The 15807-nt window shown below is 39.4% G+C and overlaps 1 protein-coding gene across 1 annotated transcript in view; it reads right to left on the bottom strand.

Moving 5' to 3' along the window:
* MYO16 (myosin XVI) overlaps positions 1–15807 on the bottom strand; it is a 912243-nt gene that overhangs the window by 249450 nt on the left and 646986 nt on the right. The window contains exon 23 of the mRNA XM_006851537.1: positions 9827–9902. Coding sequence (XP_006851600.1) covers positions 9827–9902 — 76 coding nt within the window. The remainder of the gene's footprint in view (positions 1–9826; positions 9903–15807) is intronic.

The following is a 15807-nucleotide window of genomic DNA, read 5'->3' as shown; positions in this document are numbered from 1 at the left end:
GTATAGGGTCGCTATGAGTCGGAACCGACTCCACGGCATATAACATATACAATGAAATGGCAAGTACACCTCACTGAATTTTATAAACAATGTATACAGTCTTTCTGCTCATAATGCAGAAAATTCCAACTTTGATGCCCCAAATTTATTATCAGGTAGGATGATATGATAAGAGCAGCACAGAAACAAAGGATTCAATAATTATTAACAATATAATTCACAGTAAAGTGAAATTTTGTATTTTCTCTTAATCTGATTTAATAGTCTGGATTTTACTCACCCTGATCAATTCAGAAATCATTGATTTCCCTCCACGGTCAGATTTCTCCACCAACAGGTGCAAAAAACTGACGCTTTCCCCCCACCGCTTCTATTAGATCCAAACCTCTGGAGCTGATCCAGGAAAGCGCCTTCTCTGTTGTGTGTGTGTGTGTGTGTGTGTGTGTGTGTGTGTGTGTGTGTGTGTGTGTACCTCCGCCTGAGGAGCCTCCTGACTCTGCTTCTCCTGTTCCCAAACCGGAAGTCTCCATTCCCAAACCGGAAGTCCCCCACTATCAATTTTTGTAAATAAAGTTTTATTGGATCACAGTCCCATTTATTTGTAAAGTTTATGGTTACTTTTGGAGTCCCTGGGGGGTGCAAATGATTAACATGCTTAACTGCTAACTGAAACTTTGGAGGATTGAGTCACCTAGGAAGAATGGTTTAGCGACCTACTTACACATAAATAAACCAGTGAAAACTATAAAGGTAGACTTTGGAACTCCTGAGCCCATGGGCACTGATGTAGCTACTGGGGGCTAAAAATGAGAGTGACATGTTCCAAACTTGCAGATCGTACCATGTGACCTCGCTTTGACCACTTGATGATAAGAACTCGACTAGAGGAAGATAAAGAAATTTGATACAGAAAGCAAGTATAAATTGCTACAAGTGAATGAACTTGACCTTTACCTATGGATGTAATAGCTCAAACTACCAACTAAGAGAGAAGGAGTCTTCACATCAAGGATCAAGCCTATGCCCTTGGTACACAGGGTTGATAGTGATGGGCAATTTAGACATTGGCTACCTAAAATGGGTGTGCTATAAAGGCACAAAGTGGCTAGCTTGCAAGTTTTCAGGAGGGAGTTTAGTTTCAGAATGTGCCAGGGACGGTAAATCCCCACTAAATGGTTTTCATCTTGTCTAGATGAGAAAGGAGATGGGGATAGAATTCTTTTGATTCAATAGTGAGGAATTGTTATCATGACTAATTGTGATTGTCACAACTGTAAAGGTAGAAGATGGGTAATAAAAGGGAGGAAATAGTTAATCTTACATTCTAGCAACAGAGGACCCTAGGACAACAAAGAGGGAAGAACACAAGGAGAACATGGGACCCTAAGAGAAGCAGCAACACCAGAGATGGAGACAGAGGTGATAGCAAAAAGACATAGAGCAGCTCTTAAGGACTCTACTCTCACGGGAAGAGAAAGGCTGTGTGCTGGTGGCCAGCAGGCTGTCTTGCAAAATTTTCCCTTTGGTTGTTCATATGATTATAATCATTGCAACATGGTTGAGTGCAAAACTGGTATTATGTCATGTACACTATCACTCAATTTACTATCAAAGCTTTTAAAAAACAAAACTCTATGAAGCACAGTTCTCCTCTAACACACATGGAATCTTCACGGCTCAGATGACATGAAGACAACTGGTAACTCCAACAGCTGTTTTCACACTGGTGGTGGTGACACGCCGTGGAGTCATGGAGTCAGTTCCAACTCATAGCGACCCTGCATAGGGTTTCCAAGACTGTAAATGTTTATGGGAGGAGAAAGCCTCTTCTTTCTCCCATGGAACAGCTGGTAGTCTCGAACTGCCGACCTTGAAGTTAGCAGTCTGACTCGTAACCACTACACTACCAGAGTTCCTTGTTTTCACACTACAACAGTTAAACACTGCAACAGTTAAACAGTTGCAGTAGAGACCTAGGGCTGGAAAAACCTAAAATATTCATTCTCAGTTCCTTTACAAAACAATTTGCTATTTCCTCTAATAGAATACAATTATATAAAGACACATTTAAATGTTTTCCCTTTGTTTAGAGGTATACCTATATCCAAAATAATTTAGAATAAAACTGAGTTCAGCTTTTTTCTTAGAACTTGTCAGCAAGCATACACAAAAGAATGACTTTAAAATACAGGGCTTGATCTGATTACATTGTGATCCCCAAAAGGACATGTTGAATTCCTAATGCTCGGCACCTGTGAATGTGGTCTTCTTTGGAAAAACAAACTCTAAAGATGTTAGCAGTTTGGTTAACATGAGATCGTATTGGAACAGAATGGGTCCTATCCTTAGATAACCCGCATGCTTATAAAAGAGGAAAGGATACAGAGATGGCGTAGTGGAAGAATGTCATGTAATGCTCCTGATGTAAGCCAAGAAACACCTGAAATTACTACAAACTAGGAGAAAACTATGCAATGCAGTCTCCCTCAAAGTCTCAGAAAGAATGAATACAAATGAATACAAATCAGACTGGCAGCCTCCAGGAATGTGAGAAGGATTTAAAAAAAAAAAAAGTTCTGTTCTTATCAACTACCCATTTTATTGTAGCTTGTTGACAGGTGACCAAGGAAGCCAATAATGACCTGTATTAAACTCACCAGTCACTCCATGGAAACCCTATCCTGGGTTGCTATGAGTTTGAACAGACTCGATGACACTTGAGCAACAACAAAGATAACCAGACTTGAACTATTATTATTGTTGTTAAGTGCCATGGAGTCAGTTCCCACTGAGTTGAGTATTTACTGATAGTGACCCTGAGTTGAACTATTACTAATCATCATAGTCTCACTTTCTCTATGCATATGTAAACATATATGTTCTATCACCAGTAATGATCAATACATGTTAATTGCATGCTTGATCAATGTCAGACTGAAGAGGTTCTTAGAATTCTTCTATTTCATCATCACTGGCTTTAGTAGTTGGTGTGTAAATTCTAATAACAGTTGTATTAACTGGTCTTCCTTATAGGCTTATGGCTATTATCCTAACACAGACATCGTTGTACTTCAAGATAGATTTTGAAATGTTGTTTTTGAAGATTAATGTAAATCCATTCCTCATTAATTTATCATTGCCGGCATAGTAAACCATGTGATTTTCAGATTCAAAATGGCCAATATCAGTCCATAAATGCCTAGGCTATTGATGCTTATGCATTCCATTTATTTTTGATAACTTCCAATTTTCCTAGAATCATACTTCATAATTCTATGGTAAAGTTTTAAATAGATGTTTGCAGCTATTTCTCCACATTTTGAATTTTGCCTCATCAGCAAATAAAGGTCCTGAAAGCTGGTACGCAGAGCACCATTCAGGTCATAACAGTCAACTCTATCTGAGTTCCTTCCAACCTGAGATGTTATCTTCCAACACTATATCTGACAATATTCTGTGCTCTTCATCATGTCTCAATATTCAATATGGAATGCAAAGGTTGAAAACAAAGAGGCAGGGTTCTTGTTTTAAAATATTGCCTTCAAGATAGAAATGGCGCTAGAGATGGCAGGATAGAATTTTGCAAGGCCAGTGACTTCTTCATTGCAAATATCTTTTTTTTAACACCATAAAAGATGACTACACACTGACTTCACCAGATGAAATACACAGAAATCTAACAGACTACATCTATGGGAAGAGATTGTCGGAAAGTGCCATATTATCAGCCCAAACAAGCTCAGCAGCAGACTGCAAACAGACCATCAATTGTTCATATGCAAATACAGGCTGAAGCTGAAGAAAATTAAAACAAGTCGATGAGAGCCAAATTATGACCTTGAACATATCCAACCTGAATTTAGAGGTCATCTGAAGGACAAATTTGATGAATTAGACACTAATGGCCGAAGACCAGAAGAGTTCTGGGATTACATCCAGTGCATCATATAAGAAGAAAGCAAAAGGTCATTATGAAGACAAGAAAGAAGTAAAAAACAAAAACGGATGCCAGACACTCTAAACCTTGCTCTCCAGCGTAGAGATGATAAAGAAAATACATGAAATGAGGAGGTAAAACACAAAATTTCAAAGACAGCTAGACAAGACAAAGTCAAATATCATAATGGAATGTGCAAAAACCTGGAGTCAGAAGACTAAAAGGGAAGAGCACACTTAACAATTCTTGAGTTGAGGGACTGAAGGAAAAAATTCAAGCTTTGACTTGAATTATTGAAGGATTCTATGGACAAAATATTGAATGATGCAGAAATCCTCAAAAGAAGATGAAAACAATACAGAGAGTCACTGTACCAAAAAGAAATGTTTGGTGGTCCACCATTTCAAGAGGTAGCATATGATCAAGATTCGACGACACTAAAGGCAGATGTCCAAGGTACACTGAAGGCATAGGCAAAGAACAAGGATCTGGCAATTGATGGAACACAAACTGAGGGCTACTCCTCAATAAATACCATCCCCATCATATTGCCTTCTGGCCCTTTCTTTATAGATTCAGGTCCATTTTTCTCACAAGATCTCCTACCCCCATCTGGACATACATTCTAATTTTCCAAATGTACATATTTTTGAGATCCATATTATCCTTTGAAACTTTTTCAGACTCTTAGAATGATGTTGCTTATATGAAGAAATAGGCTTTAAGCATGCCTAACAGTTTGTCAAGGAAATAGTGCTATTTTTTGTCCTTAACAATTTTTTGGGCCATTTAGTATAAGTTTTAATATATCACTTGGAGTGCTCAGCTAAATCATCTGGTTTGCAGGTTATATTTAACCAAGAGGTAGATAGATACCCACTCTTGAGGTGCTCACAAGGGAGTTACTGTGTTGTTTGTTGTTGTTGTTGTTAGGTGCCATTGAGTCAGTATCGACCCATAGCGACCTTATGCATAGCAGAACAAAACATGGCCGGATCCTGGGCCAACCTCACTATTGTTGCCATGTTGAGTCCATCGATGCTGACACTTGGTCAATCCATCACATTACCAAACATGATAACCTTCTCCAGCAATTGGTCCCTCCTGACAATATGTGCAAAATATGAGAGATGAAGTTTGGCTATCTTGGCCTCCAAGGAGCTCTTTGGCTGCACTTCTTCCAACACAGATCTGTTGGTTCTTTTGGCAGCCCATGGCACTTTCAATATTCTCCTCTAACACCATAACTCAAAGGCATCAAATCTTCTACGATCTTCTTTATTGACTGTCCAGTTTTCACATGCATATGAGATTATTGAAAATATCTTGGTTTGGGTCAGGTGCACCTTAGTCCTCAAGCTGACATGTTTGCTCTTCAACACTTTAAAAAGGTCTTGTGCAGCAGATTTGCCTAATGCAATACGTCATCTGATCTCTTGACTGCTGCTTGTTATTAAGTGCCATCAAATCTGTTCCAACCCATAGCGACCATGTATAAGGGTTTCCAAGCAGCAGCTGGTGAGCTTGAACTGCCAACCTCACAGTGTAAACAGGCTCTGCGGTCCAGTGCATTAACCTGCAGTGCCATACCAAGACTCCAGGAGTTACTATAGGTGAGCATTTATGTCAATCATCCTCTTTTAACATAAAAAATTGTGTTTCATACTGTCTGTAAAAGCCACAAAAACAGCTGAAAAGTGGGTTTATATTTTTTAAACAATTATTATTTCTTCTAAAGTAAAATGTAAGGAGCTCTGATAGCGTAGTGGTTAAGAATCAGGCTGCACACCGCAAGGTCAGCAATTCAAAACTACCAGCTGCTCCGTGGGAGAAAGATGAGGCTTTTTGCTCCCATAAAGATTTACAGCCTCAGAAACCCTGTTCAGGGCTGCTATGAGTCGGAACCGACTCCATGGCACATAATCACCACCAAAGTAAAATGTATCCTGAATTGCTGCTTTGGTAGACGTAGTTACCACTGTACTGCTCTTGCCTCACTGAATAGTTGCATAGGATTTGTTGCTTTAACAAACAGGAAATTATTTTCTTAGAGGCTAGAAGTGTATGAATTGAGGGCACTGGATGTAGGAGAAGGCTATCTGTCAGTTTTAGAAGGTTCTTGTCCCTTTGGCTTGTTTTCAGGTTTCTTGGAGATCTCCAGGTGCCCTGTTGTTACCAATCTAACTCTGTTCTGCTCACTTGTTTAACCTTTTTTTTTTTTTTTTCTTTCCCTAACATATTACTGGCAAAGTATAGGGTCAATGAAAACGAGGAAGACACTCAATGAGATGGTTTGCCATAGCGGCACAATGGCAGCACCAATAGGCTCAAATGTAGCAACTGTTGTGAGATTGGCGCAGGACTGGGTGATGATTTGGTGTGTTGTGCATTAGGTCCCTATGAGTTGGGACCGACACAACAGCATCTAAGAACAGCAACATATTCTGTCACCGTGAGACATAAATATGAAGAAAACGGCACTGTTTCATTTTTAAAATATTGTTGTTGTTGTTGTTATGTGCCGTGGAGTTGCTTCTGACTCATAGTGACCCTGTACCGGGTTACCAAGGCTGGAAATCGTTACAGGAGTACAACACCTCATCTTTCTCCTGCAGAACAGCTAGTAGTTTCGAACTGCTGGCCTTAAGGTTCGCAGCCCAATTCATAACCACTATGCTACCAGAGCTCTGTTTAAAACATAGTATATATTATATATTCAGGAAATACTGTGGCTTAGTGAATATTACTGTCACTGCATTGTAAACATAAAAATGGTAATAATGGCACATTTTTTAATGGAATGATTGTAAAAGGGAGTTATGTTAATTGTAAATGTAATGTTGTTTAAGATGGGTTTTTAAATTTTATAACCTTGAAATAAAGTAGAAATTGGATAAAACATATTTTGGCTTAAGAAGTGCATTATAAGTGAAAATTAAAGACTTGAAAATGAGAGGGAAGAAAATGCCAATGTTAATCAACAGCATTAACTTTTCCAATTAATTATTTCTATATAATATTATCCTCACTTCATATGTTTATCATTAATTATACTAAGAGAATTCACAGTAAGCACAGTTACTGGGGGCTATCAGAGTGGTCTTCCATAAGTGACAATATACTGTCACTGTGCTGCTGTAATTTAAGGCAAATGTGCTCCTCAAACCAGAAAGAAGTCTGCTACGAATGTCTGATTTCCAGCTCAAAGGCATCTACCGATTTCATGAAAGGCTATCATATGCTCCTTTGTCCAGAAAAGATAAATGACTCTATCTTACTTGGAACAACTTAAAGCACAAAACACGACATGTCTGAAAAGGTTATTCGAAAAATGTGAATCACTGCAGAACCGCTATTAATGAATATATCACTAGAGGAGGTAGAATTGTGTATGGAAATATATATGTTTCAAAAAGTTCATGGAGAAATGGAATTATTCCATGAACATTTTGAAGACTCTCGTTTCTTTCTTTTCTCTCTCTATACATATACATTTTTGTTGTTCTTCTGAAATGCCATCGACTTGGTTTCAATTAATAGCAATTCCTGTGTGTAGGGTTTCCAAGTAGCATTTGATGAGCCTGAGCTGCTGACCTTGAATTTCAAAGTGACCCTGCATATAGATGCATATATATGTTGTTGTTCTTGTTAAGTGCCATCGAGTTGGTTCTGACCCATAGTGACCCTGTATAGGGTTTCCAAGCAGAAGCTGCTGGTGAGCTGTGAACCTTGTGTTTCACAGTCCAGGGAGCTACACCACAACTCTCGCTCTCTCTGTGTGTGTGTATATATATACATATGTGTGTGTGTGTGTGTGCGTGTGTTGCTAGGAGTCCTGGTGTGGTGCTGTGAGTTAATACACTGGCCTGCAAAGTTGGATTGAACTGCAAGATTGGCAGTTCAATCTCGCCAGTTGCTCCTTGGAAACCCTATAAAGGGTCACTATGTGTTGGAAATGACTCTACGACACTAAACAGCAACATGTTGCTAATCCTGGTGTGGTGCTGTGAGATAATGCACTGGACTGCAAGGTTGGCAGTTCAAGCTTACAAGGTTCTCCTTGGAAACTCTACACAGGGTTGCTATGGGTTAGAACCAACTTGACGGCACTTAACAACAACAACCACAACAAGTTCCATAGAGTTCATTCCAACTTATAGTGACCCATCATAAGGTTTCCAAGGAGTGGCTAGTGGGTTTGAACCACCAACCTTGTGTCAAAGCCCAGTTTTTATCCTACAGTGCCACACCAGGAGTCTACATATATATACATATTTACACATACACTGGAACGTTGTGGCTGTAAGTGATAAGGTCTGTGATTTGATCCCTGGGAGAAAGATGAGACTTTCTGCTCTTGTGAAGATTTAAAGCCTCAGAAACCTGATACAGGGTCAGTATGCATCAGAACTTAGCAACAACACATATGTACACGGTGGTGGTGGTGGTGGTGGTTATGTACCGTGGAATTGGTTCTGCTTTCTGAAGCTGTAAATCTTTACGGGACCAGAAAGCCTCATCTTTTTCCAATGGAACAGCTGGCAGTTTCGAACTGCTGTCCCTAAGGTCAGCAGCCCAATTTGTAACCACTAAGCTACCAGATCCCCTTACATATGTACACAATGTATGCAAATATGTATGTCTACCCTCTGGCCCACTGCCATGAAGTCGATTCCAGCTCACAGTGACCTGTAAGACAGAGTTGAACTCTCTTAAGGGTTTTCATGTTTGTAAATCTTTATGGAAGCTGATCGTCTCATCTTTCTCCCAAAGATCAGCTAGTGGGTTCATACTCCCAACCTTCTAGTAAGCAGCCCATTGATTAACCCATCACACCACCAAGGACCTCTTACGTATATACATGTTGTTGATGTTCTTACGTGCCAAAGAGTTGGTTCCAACTCATAGTGACCTTGAATGGAGTTTCTGAGAAGCAGCTGATGAGTTTGAACCAGTGACCATGCAGTTTATACCAACCTTGAGGTTGGTTCAGTATCTTATGCTGCAGCACCACATACTTGCATATATGTTTACGTATCTATCATATACTATAGATCAATGTAATACATTGTGTATACAGTATAGAATTATAAAGGAGCTCTGATAGTGTAGTGGTTACGAATTGGGCTGCGAACCGCAAGGTCAGCAGTTCGAAACTACCAGCTGCTCCACAGGAGAAAGATGAGGCGTTCTGCTCCCATAAAGATTAACAGCCTCGAAAACCCTGTACAGGGTCGCTATGAGTCGGAACCGACTCCACAGCACATAACAACAACAACAACAATATATACATATGTGCAAGGTCAGTGGTTCAAATTCACCAGATGCTCCTCAAAACCCTGTGCCTGACTGGCATGAGTCAGAACCAACTTGATAGCACACAACCACCACCAGGACTGTATATGCTTATATACAAATGTATAAAATCAGAAAATAAAATAATTCATTCTTCTTTTACTTAGTGAGTCTTAGTATTTTATAACAGAAAGATATGTAAGACGTAAATACCCCTCTTAGTTGTTCTCCAGAGTCATCTTAAGTCCGGAAATTTGCCCTGCAGTAACTTAAATAACTTGAGAAGCCAAATTCATCTTCATTAGTCTTCACAGAAAAGCTTTTTCATATTCAAACCACTAAAGTAGTAAAGGTGTTTTACAATTCTATCTGCTAAAAGCTTAGTTAAATTAAGGTTTCTACAGGACTCCAAATTAAATTGTAACCAATGTGTACTGTAGTGAGATACATTTGTTATTATTCTGCACATTAGAGTGTAAAAAATATCTCAATTATCTTGTAGCTGGTAGCATAATTTTATAGGGCAACATTCAACAGAGAAATCAGGAATATGTGGCATTTTTTACCAGAATAAGGAAAAAGAAAAAAACTTACTTTTCATTACAAATAGAAGATTCTGTGAAAGGGAGTCTTTATTTTTTTCAATTGCTCCAACAATTTCATACATTACCTGTAATAAAAGGAAAGAGCATAATTACTAATGATGAAACATGACCATGAAAATAATTTCCTTTAAAGAATACTTTGACTCAACTAAATTTTAAATTATTCATTAAAGAAGTGTCTCCAGGTTCCAGAGTTCATATTATGTGCATGTTCAAAGCTTCTAATCACTGTGTTCTCATTTTGCACATTAAACAAGAGACACCTATTCGGTTTTAATTTGTGGAGCCCTTCTCTGTTCTTGCAGTTTACGTGCAAATGATGATGAATCAAGTTTACACAGCTCCTTTGATTCTTAAGGACTCTGTTGTTGTTGTTGTTGTGAAGTGCCTTCGAGTCGGTCCCGACCCATAGCGACCCTGTACAGGGTTAAGGACTCTAGCCTCTTAAAATTCAGTAGAAAGCCTCCATGACACTTGAAACTGAAGTGTGATTTCAGTTATAGAAGTTCAATTGTCTCTGTATTACAACATTCCTGTTGGATCACCTACAGACTTAGTTTGTCTGATGAATAGACATAGGAAAATATTCAAACAATGAATTCCAGATTTTCCAAAGGGCAATTTTCCTTACCCTGTTTACCTTCTAATACATTTAATATGACTTTATTGTCTGGCATTACTGATAGGTCAGTAAGTGCTTTTAAGACTTGATCTTTGAAAAGAGAAATGGTTTTATTGGCTCCCTCAATCTTAGCTAAATGTGAACTCATAATGTGGTAATGAGAAGCCATATTGGCAGGCTATATATAAATACTCATCATTAAGTTTATCATTTTCAAGAGCTGCTTCATGTAAAACATCTTCCGACCCAACATTCTGGTCTGGAAATGAGCCATAGGCTATCGCTTGCTCTGGGGTGGGTAAGGATTGAACCATGGATGCAGCTGGCTAGTGACACCTCTTCATGCCTCATGGCTGGCATGGGCATAAGAATAAGTAATAATGAGAATACTGTTACTCACACGAGAGCATGGAGGGGATGTGCTCTTTGGTAGCAAGAGAGACACACAGAGAAAGAAGCTATGAGAAGGAGAACATAAGGGTCTGTGAGAAGAACCTAAGGAAAAGGCCAGAGATTTCCTAAAAGAACATGCTTCCAAAATGACATCAGATTCCATTTTCTGGCAATGCCTGTCTTCACCTTAAGGTTTGTTTGTTGTTGTTATTGTTGTAGTTGCTGGGTACTGTCAAGTCAGCTCTCAGAGTTGTTACCAGTTAAATTAAGGAAGTCATACTGGAGAAGAGTCAGGCCCAATGCTAATCCCTTTTGAGTAGTCTTGTAACAGAGGGGCAGGCATAGCCCAGGGTTATGCACAGGAAGAGGAAAGCATGGGAGGATAGATAAGCCAAGGCATGACAAAGATGACCTTGTCATTCACAGATAAAGAAGGAGAGAGACAAAAGAACAAGTCTTCTCAAAACCCACAATTAACAATATCTTGAACTTAAGAAAACTAATTTCTGTTTTTTAAAATCAACCACTTTGCAGTATTTTGTTATGACACCATGAGGAATCTAAGGCAGTGTTATAAGCTACCAAGTTTTCTAATACAAGGGACTTCAAAAAGTCCATGGGAGAATCCCTTTAGCTTTTAACCCCATTTTCCACAAACTTTTTGAAGACTCCTTATATAGAAATTGGATGAAAAGAGAGACTGACTTAAGTGACCATATCAAAACATTAAACACTCAGATACTCCTTTTTCTTCTTGTAAAGCACCACTGAGTCAGTTTCAACTCATAGTGACCCATGAGGGTTTCCGAGGAGTGGCTGGGGAGTTTGACCATACGGTTATCAGTCCAGTGGTTATCCTACTGTGCCACACCAGGACTCCCAGATGTTCCTACATATCCTAAAGTTTTAAGTATAGTTTGCACTAGTCCCAGAACATAGTTTACCAGTATTAAAATATTGTTGTTAAGTGCCTTAGAGTCAGTTCCGACCCATAGCGACCCTGTACAGGGTTTTCGAGGCTGTAAATCTTTACGGGAGCAGAAAGCCTCATCTTTCTCCCGCGGAACAGCTGGTAGTTTCGAACTGCTGACCTTAAGGTTCGCAATCTGATTCATAACCACTATGCTACCAGAGCTTCTTATTAAAATAGAAACTATTTAATATATATTATACATTTTTATAAGAGCTTTAAAAAGTTTGTGGAAAATAGAATGCAAATATAATGGAACTGTTCCACAAACTTTTAGAAATCCCCTTGTACAAATCCAAACCATGACCATCAAGTCAATTCGAACTCACAGAGTAGAGCCATTCCATACGATTTCCAAGAAGATAAATCCTTACGGAAGCCAATTGACACATCTTTTCCTACCTAGCAGCTGATGGGTTTGAATATCTAACCTTTTAGTTCGTAAGTGGGTTATTTCACCACTTTGCCAACTGGGATCCTTATTGCATACAAAATCTCCCTATATAACTTAGGGCAATGGTTCTTCAGTAGTGGTGGTTGAGGAGGTGAGGTGTTTGTTGAGTTCCCCCAGGGGACTTTTGACATTACATAGAGACATTTTTATTTTTCACCACTGGCTAGTCTGCTGCTAAACACCCTACAATGTACAGGACACAGGAAGCAAGAATTATCCAGCAGTAAATGTCGACAGTGCTGATGGTGAGAAAGCCTGAGCTAAAGTCTGGCCGATCAGAGGAACGCTCCCACCACAGAGATCTGACAGATCCTTGGAAGTAAAGGCACAGACATTCTTTTTTTTTCCTCTGTGTTCACTGATCTCTCACTGTCTGTGCACTTCCCCTCTGGTGATTACAGAGTGTGCCTGAGCAGGTGGACACCCCCCTCACCCCCAACTCCTGGAGGGTTATAATATGCATGCGCACGGATTTGCTCAGCAGAATCTAAGTAGGGAAATGGCACGGCTTAAAACCAAATGGCCATCCAAAACAGCTACAGCTGGCCCTGATCAGTTTATCAATAGGAAGAAGGCCTGAATGGGAATTATGGAGTGGGAGAGAAATAGACTGAAAGGAAACAGGATGAAAATTAAATACTGAGTTATGTCATAAGGACCAAAAGTGACATCTTGAAATTTCTCAGGTAGCCTTGAAGGCATGAAGCCAAGAGAAGAATGTTAAAGTCATACTCATATTTTGCTACAGAATTTTTTTCTCTCTTTTCTGCAATTATAGATTATAGTATGCAATCTGTTTTGTTTTGTGTTTTGCTGTCTTGTTTTTTGGTCCCCGCTTTACCTTCAGGGGTCTCTTTCTCTCCCTATGTCACCCAAGAAGAGACAGTAATTGTAATCAGAAAGTCAACCTACAATCACACCCTATAAAATCCAGGCAAGAGCCAATACAAGTTTCCACTTAAACCCAAACGGCCAACACTCATCTGTCAGTTTGTCGTACTGTGGTGGCTTGTGAGTTGCTGTGATTCTGAAAGCTATGTCACCGGTATTTTAAATACCAGCAGGGCAACCCATGGTGGACAGGTTTCAGACGAGTGTCCAGATGAAGGGAGAGTAGGAAGAAAGAGTAACAAACTACTTCCAAATATTTAGTCACTGAAAACCTTATCAATAGCAGAGAAACACTGTCAGATATAGTGCCAGAAAATGAGCCTCTCAGGTTGGAAGGCACTCAAAATGTGACTGGGGAAGAGCTGCCTCCTCAAAGTGGAGTTGACCTTGATGACGTGAATGGAGTAAAGCCCATGGGAGAAAAACCCGCGGGACCTTTATCTGCTGATGGGTCACAACTCAAAATGAAGAGAAACAGCTGTAAACATCCACTGAAAATTGAAACATGGAATGTACGAAGTATGAATCTGGGAAAATTAGAAGTTGTCAAAAATGAAATGTAATGTATAAACATTGATATCTTAGGCATTAGTGAGCTGAAATGAACTGGTATTGGCTATTTTGAATCTGACAACCATATGGTTTACTATGCAGGGAATCACAAACTGAAGAGGAATGATGTTGCATTTGTTGTCAAAAAGAACATATCCAGATCAATCATGAGGTACAGTGCTGTTTGTGATAGGATACTATCCATGTACCTACAGGGAAACCCAGTTAATAACACTATTATTCAAATTTATGCACCAACCACTAAAGCCAGTGAGGATGAAATAGAAAAATTCTACCAACTTCTTCAATCTGAAATCGATCAAATATGCAATCAAGATGTATTGATCATTACTGGTGATTGGAATGCAAATGTTGGGAGTAGGGAAGAGGGATCAGAGCTTAGAAAATATGGCCTTGGTGACAGAAATGATACTGGAGAACAGATGATAGAATTCTGCAAAACCAATGATTTATTCATTTCAAATACCTTCTTCAGACAGCCTAAGAGATGACTGTACACATGGACCTCACCAGATGGAATGCATAGAAATCAAATTAATTATATCTGCGGAAAACGGCGATGGGAAAACTCCATATTATCAGTGAAAACAAGGTCAGGGGCAGACTGTGGAACAGACCATCAATTGGTGTTTTTGTTGAGTTGGTACCGACCCATAGTGACCTCATATACAGCAGAACAAAGCACTGCCCAATCATGGGACAAACTCACTACTGTTGCCACACTTGAGTCCACTGCTGCTGCCACATGGCCAGTCCATCTCATTGGGGGGTCTTCCTCTTCTTCTCTGACCCTCCATCTTACCAAACATGATATCCTTCTCCAGCAACTGGTCTTTCCTGACAATATTTCCAAAGTATGAGATGAAGTTTGGCCATCTTGGCCTCTAAGGAGCATTCTGGCTGCGCTTCTTCCAAAACAGATCTATTGGTTCTTTTGGAAGTCCATGGCACTTTCAATATTCTCTTCCAATATAATGATGCAACCAGAAATGAATCATGGGTGATGTAGCAGGGTTCTTAGTATAGGAATTAGTGCTTAATGTTATTGTTGTTGTTATTAGGTGTCATCGAGTCGATACTAATTCATAGTGACACTATGCCCAACAGAACGAAACATTGTCCAGTGCTGGGGAACCACAAAATTGTTGCCATGCTTGAGACCAGCAATGCTGTCACTGGGCCAAGACATCTCTCTGGGGGTGTATTTCTTTTTCTCTGACCCTCCACCATACCAAACATGAGGTTCTTTTCCTGTGAATTGTCCCTCCTGACAATATGTTCAAAGAATAAAAGATAAATTTTGGCCATCCTGGTCTCCAAGGAGCATTCTGGCTGCACATCTTCTAACACAGATCTTTTTGTTCTTTTGGCTGCCCATGGCACTTTCAATATTCTCCAACACTATAACTCAAAAGCAACAATTCTTCTACAGTCTTCTTTATTCAATGTCCAGCTTTCACAAGCATATGAGGTTATTGAAAACACCATGGCTTGGGTCAGTTGCACCTTAGTCCTCAAGCTGACATCTTTGCTCTTCAACACTTTAAAAAGGTTTTGTGCAAAAAAAAGGTCTTGTGCATCAGATTTGCCTAATGCATTATGTCCTTTGGTTTCTTGACTACTGCTTCCATGAGTGTTGATAGTTGATCCAAGAAGAATGAAGTCCTTGACCATCAATTATGCATATGCAAATTCAAACTGAAGCTGAAGAAAATAAAAAGAAGTCTGTGAGAGCCAAAATATGACCTTGAATATATCCCACCTGTATCTAGAGATCATTTGAAGAACAGATTTGATACATTAAACACTAAAGATCTAAGACCAGAAGAGTTGTGGATGACATCAAGAACATCATACAGGAAGAAAGCAAAAGGTCAATAAGAAGACAAGAAAGAAGGAAAAGGTCAAAATGGATGTCAGAAGAGACTCTGAAACTTTCTCTCCAGCATAGAGATGCTACAGCAAATGGAAGAAATGTGGAGGTCCAAGAGCTGAACAGAATATTTCAAAGATCAGCTTGAGAAGATAAAGCCAAATATTAAAATAAAATGTGCAAAGATCTGGAAT

This window comes from Chrysochloris asiatica, unplaced genomic scaffold (genome assembly GCF_000296735.1).
Source record: "Chrysochloris asiatica unplaced genomic scaffold, ChrAsi1.0 scaffold00029, whole genome shotgun sequence".
In the NCBI taxonomy this organism is placed as follows: Eukaryota; Metazoa; Chordata; class Mammalia; order Afrosoricida; family Chrysochloridae; genus Chrysochloris; species Chrysochloris asiatica.
Note: the sequence above shows the minus strand (reverse complement) of the source record. Positions and strands in the feature narration are given on the sequence as shown.